The sequence below is a fragment of the Apium graveolens genome, chromosome 6 (assembly GCF_009905375.1).
Source record: "Apium graveolens cultivar Ventura chromosome 6, ASM990537v1, whole genome shotgun sequence".
Lineage (NCBI taxonomy): Eukaryota > Viridiplantae > Streptophyta > Magnoliopsida > Apiales > Apiaceae > Apium > Apium graveolens.
Genome location: NC_133652.1, coordinates 41,698,570 through 41,705,480, shown reverse-complemented (window position 1 = coordinate 41,705,480; position 6,911 = coordinate 41,698,570). Strand labels below are relative to the sequence as shown.

Genomic DNA, 6,911 nt, shown 5'->3' with positions numbered 1-6,911 from the left:
TTGATCATGTAAATATTTTTTAATCAATTATTGATTCAAAATCGGTAATCGGTACTAATCGGTTTAAGTACCGATTAGGGATTAATCGGCAAATCGGGGATTAATCGGAGAGATTAATCGGAACAAAAATCAGATATATTTAAATTTTTTAATTATATTTAATATATTTATCATATTTATTATGAAATATATAATTCAAAAATAATTTATAAATATTAAATGAATTTCAAAAAATAGATCGGTCAAATATTTTTTAAAAATTAATCGGGGATTTTTTTAAAAATCGGGAATTTTTAGAACATACAAATAAAAGATCTAAAAAAATAATCGGATATTAATAAATAAATAAACATCCAAATCATACTTACCAACTACTGGGCCACCACACCTGCCACGTGTCAAAATATTTTTAGCATTCACGAGACTGCGATAGTGCGATGGCTGCTTAATTTTATGTCCATCGCGAAGAAGATGCTCAAAGTCTGGTAGTAACAGCACGTCAGTAAGTAACTCTCTCTCTCTCTCTCTCTCTCTCTCTCTCTCCCCTTATACAGTATACACACAACACACACTTTATCTCTCCGCACCTCTTGAATGATTTGCTTGATTATTTCGTTTCATTTCTACAGACTCTCTCTAGTGAATTGGATCTGATTAATTGAAAGAAGCGAAAAATGAGAAATAACTGGAACATCTTCCACAAGCTCTCCAAAACTCTCCGTGACAATCCTTCTCTCTCTGGCCTTCTTGTTGTCTCCACTTTCAGGTATATTTACATCTGAATTCACTATTTAAATTATTTGTCACTGTGCGAATTATACACGTTTATTTCTTTGTTTGTTGATTTTCGTGTTTTAATTAGCGGCTTGTTTGTGTAATTCGAGATGTTGAATTTGGATCATAATTATATTTCATGTTATATCGATTTTCTCGTGATTTGATTGTAATTTATAGATGTTTGATGTTGATTTTCTCGTGATTTGATTGTTGAAAAATAGATTTGGAGTTATTAATTTAATAGATCATGTATGTTTTGATATGCTTAATTTAGGTGTTTTGATAAGCATGATTTAGGAATTCCATTCTATGCTTGTCGTGTCTAATTGGCAGCTGTTGTGTGAATGTAGTTACGTTGTACTTGTAAGTTTTTGTGTTAATGTTCGTATTCTGATCATGTTTTGTTCAGCGTGATTTGGTTTGTTAAAAGCTTAATATATTCGGAGTTATAGATTTAGTAGATGAATAATTTGGAGGTCTCCGGTTAAAGCAATTGCCTACACTAGCCAAGTTTATGACGTATGACTTAAAACTGATTGCCACGCTACTTGACAGCTGGCAGACAATTTGATTAGGGAAAGAGAGACATAAATTTTTAAGAGATGAAGAACTACCCTGCAATTAGTCTCTATTAAAGATACTGTACTATTTTAGGTATTAATAAATACTCACTGACCATTAGAAGTTGTTGCAAGAGTATCAGTTATTGTTGATCATGGTCAGACTGTTAACATTTGGTGTGCATTCTTGCGGGAATTTGGATAACTAATGTGTAGGGATCATACATGATTTTGGAAAGTTGTTAGGGTCTTATAGGACTTGTAGACTATGTCGATGAAAACTTATTGACAAATCTTTGAGTTTGTTTTAAAATTATAAGCTGCTTGGCTGGTGCCTAGATTAAGGTAGGTAATATTGATGTAATCATATCATAGATGGTATTGCTTGCTGAGGATTCTAGTCTCATGCGTATAGCAAGAGATATATAGTTAGATGCTTTTGTTTCCCCATGGTTTTCTTATTTTTTGGAGTTACATATTTCAGTGGTGGAAGTCTTTTAGCTTACTCTGAAGCAAACTCAAGTAATCAGCCAAAAATTTCTGATTCATCTGAGAATGGAAAGAGGAAAAAGAGAGTGGTGGTACTAGGCACAGGTTGGGCTGGAACAAGTTTCTTGAAAAGTCTGAAGGATCCCTCGTACGATGTTCAAGTGATATCACCACGTAATTACTTTGCATTTACCCCTCTGTTACCAAGTGTTACATGTGGTACTGTGGAACCTCGCAGCATAGTGGAACCAATTCGCAACATTGTCAGAAAGGTAAGATTGAAGGGGGTATAGGTCATAAACACCTCATAGTCTAGTGGTTTAGTACTTTAATATATTACTTAATTTTATTTCATGTTAGTAGAATCTACTGTTGATATTTTGACAATGTCTTTCGCAATGCCATTATTCTCTTTAGAAATTTCTGGGCTTCACACGAAGGTGTGGGAGGTCTACCAATGGAGCTTGGCCGACTCTTTCTCTACATATATTTTCAGTTCTAATCACCTTTCCATAAAGCTTAATGCCTTAAATAATTCGCTTTTTTCTTAGTATTATTTGTGTAAACAATGGATTATACTAATGTTTCCTACATCTACTCTGGCAGAAAAATGTAGACATTCATTATTGGGAAGCTGAATGTTACAAGATAGATGCTGAAAAAAAGAAAGTGTACTGTAAACCCACCCAGGGAGGCAAATTTGATGGGAATGCAGAATTTGTTGTGGATTATGACTATCTTGTAGTTGCCATGGGAGCTCGTGCAAACACATTTAATACTCCTGGTGTCGAGGAAAATTGTCATTTTTTGAAGGTAACTTATCTAAAGAGAAAGTGTCTCATGTTTAGTTGCATTCTCTGTTTTTTGTAACTCAAGTGAATTCTGTTAAAGCTCAGGTGTAGAAAACAGGAAATCAGACAAAGCATCAATTTTGTTTTTTTTTAAAAATTTTAATATGACATTTAGTTGTTTGCACTCGATATGTTCCGTGTGCATATTTAGCAACCACTGTATGTGTTGACGATGGCAAATGCATTTAGTATATATATAAAATAAAAGTCTCGCTCAATGTCTAATGATGAGCATGGTGGCTGTTTAAATGCAGTATTATAGGTTTTATTAAATTTTCAGGATTACATTCTTTATTCAGGAAATAGAAGATGCTCAAAAGATTCGGAGGACTGTTATTGATTGCTTTGAAAGGGCCAGCCTCCCTAACCTAACTGATGAGGAGAGGAAACGAGTTCTCGCATTTGTAATTGTTGGTGGCGGTCCAACTGGTGTAGAGTTTGCGGCCGAGCTTCATGATTTTGTATCTGAAGATCTTGTAAAGCTCTATCCCAAGGTTAAAGGTTTGGTTAAGATAACACTTCTGGAAGCAGGAGATCATATTTTGAACATGTAAGTATCTTTACCTTGAAATTTCTGTCTTTCTGCTAGTCCTTTTATGTAATTTGGTTAATGATACCGATAAATCCACATGATTTTTCAGTTTTAATGATACATGACATAGATCTGCATGCTAAATCTTATCTGAAGTTGCATGTGTACTTACTACCTATAGGAAAACAAGCGCACTCACACACACACAGGAAAACACTTTACGGCACCCAAAATTGAGCATTTAGAACCTGTGTTAGAAATAGGATTATGATAATTACCGACTCAAACCCTTTTTTGTTATTTTTTTCTGACTCACTTGAGATAGTTTAAATACATTATCTGTCTACTCATCTACTTGGTAATCAAAATCATAATGCACACGTGATAATTTGTTCTTGTAATTTCGTAAGTAGATGTGTGCAACAGTTCTCTTTTTTACTCATCCTATATGCTCGCTTACGATTCGTGGCTCGTGGTTCGCAGGTTTGATAAAAGAATCACAGTATTTGCTGAAGGAAAATTCAAGAGAGATGGCATTGACCTAAAAATGGGATCAATGGTTGTAAAAGTTTCAGACTCTGCAATCTCTACCAAAGATATAAAGACTGGAGAAGTCTCTTCTCTACCTTATGGAATGGTTGTTTGGTCAACTGGTATTGGAACCCGGCCTGTCATAATGGATTTTATGAAGCAAGTTGGTCAGGTTTAATATTTCTTTAAACCATAATTAATTTCTACATTCTAGGCTTTCCTTTATTATGGTAGTTTTTAATGACCGGGATCTGATTACTGATGCAGGTGAATAGACGTGTATTAGCAACTGATGAATGGCTACGTGTTGAACGAACTGATAGCATATACGCACTTGGAGATTGTGCTACAATAAATCAGCGAAAAGTCATGGTACTGTCCAAATTTGTAACTGTAAAAGTTTATAGTCAGGAAACATGTAGTACTCATGATTATATGCATGCCAGTAAATGAATAGCATTTACTAGTACAAGAACACAATTAAAATAAAGTATTTTCTGACTAAAATTCCAAACATCACAGTGACCCTAATGTTTCTGAAAATGCATTAGGTGGCATGAGGTGGTTATATTTGAGTGACTTGTATGATCCTACTGTCCTATTTCATCTGTTTCCGATCAACTCATTAAGTACAAAGTGATGCATTACAGGAGTTGAATAAAAATATATGTCTAAAATTAAACACTGGCATTTGGTTTTCAAATCTCACTTACCTTTCTTCTCACACTCCAACTTGGTATTTTTTAGGAAGACATTTCAGAAATATTTAGTAAAGCAGACAAAGATAATTCTGGAACACTAACAGTCAAAGAATTTCAAGAAGCGCTGGATGACATCTGTGAGAGATACCCTCAAATGGAGCTGTATTTGAAGAATAAAAAGATGAGTAGTCTTGTTGATATTTTAAAGGAGTCAAAAGGGGATATTGCAAAAGAATCCATCGAATTGAATATTGAGGATTTCAAATTAGCTCTCTCCCAAGTTGATTCTCAGATGAAAAATCTTCCTGCGACAGCCCAGGTTAGTTTCAACTAGATATTAGGTTACAGTATCGGTTATTAAATTTAGGTCCTCCAAATGCATCATTCTTTGTATGCCTACTTCTACTTTATGCAATTCTGCAGGTTGCAGCTCAGCAAGGTGCTTATCTTGCCAGTTGTTTTAACCGCATGGAAGAGTGTGAGAAAAATCCAGAAGGTCCTGTTCGTTTCAGAGGAGCAGGTCGCCACAGGTTTAAACCCTTCAGGTACTTATCATACTCTTACCAATAATCTTTTTCATCCAGTCCAAATCAGCATTTATGTAGATGTAGGATGTATAACAGTATTACGAGATCATATAAGTTCTAGTTGCCTGTATATTTAGATTTTGAATCTTTAGTCACCTTGCTTTGTCCATAAATATTTTACTAATTCCCTATGGTTAAGCAAAAATGATAACAGTAGCCACTGGTGGATGATCATGTCAAACTGGTGTGCAGCCCTCATAGTCCAGAGTGGGTTTTGGGGTAGGAGAATTGAACCTCTAATATTAAAATGATGAAAAAAAAACTATTAGCTATTTCATGGAGTGGAGCTCAGGAAAGTCGGCAGCAATAGCCTGTGCCCTGTGTACCAACTGTAAACAACAAATATCTGTATACCTTCTCTTTTTCCATATCTTTCTTAATGCTGACATGTTTCTCCTAGGGTAGAGACTAGAATTTTCCAGCTCACCATAATTTAGGTGTTTAGTGACACCTACTTACGGCAGATGTCTGCACTAAGCATGTATGAGGATGTATAATGTATAATATTTGATATTTTTCTATTGTGTGTAAAATTATTTCCGTGTCACCATGTGCATTCAGATTTTGTCTTCTTTTGTGCCTTAGGAATCGTAACTGCTGAAAGCAATTCCATCATATCTTGGGGTCGAGAGTATATCATTTCAAAAATAGATAATTATTTCTCACATTTGGATAACTAAAGGGGACTTCCCTATTGAAACTGCGAGTATACTGAACATGAATCTATATCTATTCATTCCCCTAATAAATAGCTTATTAATTTTCACCGGGGCATGATTTTTTCAAGGTACAAGCATCTAGGACAATTTGCTCCATTAGGAGGAGAGCAGACAGCAGCTCAACTTCCGGGAGACTGGGTTTCAATTGGCCATAGTTCTCAGTGGCTCTGGTATTCTGTATATGCAAGGTGAGCCCCTTGTCTAAGTTTTACATAATTTCACTTTTCTACATATTTTAAGGTTGACATTAGCATTTTTATGCATATGATATTAAACTTGAAAATTTTGTTATGACAGTAAGTTAGTCAGTTGGCGTACAAGGGCACTGGTGATATCAGACTGGACGAGACGCTTCATATTTGGAAGGGACTCGAGTCAGATTTGATGCAGTCATAGTTTCATCTGTGCTGTATGTTTTTTGTGATAAGTGAGTTTAGAACAATTTGTCTGCAAGTTGCCTTCAAACATTTGCATCAATCTGGTACCCAGTCTGAAGTAGATATAACTTCCGTATAATAAATATGATTTCACAAGGATGATTTCAACGATTACAAATCAAACTAAAGTTCCCACTTGCGCCATTTTACATGTGAATTGTCTATAATATGATTTATCAGTTCCATAGGGGCCTTGCTCATATACAACTGAATCTTCTTGTCCTTGTGTAATTCTGAACATTGGTAGGGAAATTTTGACATTATATCCGTGTTATTCTCATCCAACTTTGTTAGAGCCTCTAATGCAGCTTCACATGATCCGAAAATCAGCCTATAATATAAAATCATTTTTTTCTACGTTGCACGATGATCCATGCAATGAGATGCTTTTCTAAAGTTTGGGGTTTACTAAATAATATAACACTTAAATCTCAAAACATCTAATTTCGCTTGAAATTATTATATTAAATAGTAAATATCGACATATATACCAGAATAAAATATCTGCGAAAATTGGAACATATTTATCTAAACGGAAAATAAAATACGCTTTTCGTTATACTCGTAATACTACTTGACATATTAATAACCTTTATTAATAAGCGAAACCTCTTTTTAAGTGTTATTTTGATTTCACTCTTTTTTGATTCCACCACATTTTGGTTTCACCTTTATGATTTATGTTATAACTCTAAGTGTATTTTTTATATTCTTTTTTATTCTTATA

The 6,911-nt window shown here is 34.5% G+C and overlaps 1 protein-coding gene across 1 annotated transcript; it reads left to right on the top strand.

Moving 5' to 3' along the window:
* The first annotated feature begins 374 nt into the window (after positions 1-374).
* LOC141666757 (external alternative NAD(P)H-ubiquinone oxidoreductase B2, mitochondrial-like) lies at positions 375-6,363 on the top strand. The gene is made up of 11 exons (XM_074472931.1): positions 375-502; positions 630-766; positions 1,822-2,098; positions 2,433-2,639; positions 2,977-3,227; positions 3,693-3,912; positions 4,008-4,112; positions 4,488-4,760; positions 4,865-4,986; positions 5,816-5,935; positions 6,045-6,363. Exons 2-11 carry the CDS (start codon positions 675-677, stop codon positions 6,130-6,132), a joined length of 1,755 nt encoding a protein of 584 aa, XP_074329032.1. The 5' UTR covers positions 375-502; positions 630-674; the 3' UTR covers positions 6,133-6,363.
* Positions 6,364-6,911: the final 548 nt, after the last annotated feature.

What these genes read in the sequence shown, in the direction of transcription:
- LOC141666757 (XM_074472931.1), top strand. Translation starts at nt 675, where the DNA reads ATGAGAAATAACTGGAACATCTTCCACAAGCTCTCCAAAACTCTCCGT. An exon ending in TTATGAAGCAAGTTGGTCAG is followed by an intron (nt 3,913 to 4,007) that starts GTTTAATATTTC and finishes TTACTGATGCAG; the next exon opens with GTGAATAGACGTGTATTAGC. An exon ending in TGGTATTCTGTATATGCAAG is followed by an intron (nt 5,936 to 6,044) that starts GTGAGCCCCTTG and finishes TTGTTATGACAG; the next exon opens with TAAGTTAGTCAGTTGGCGTA.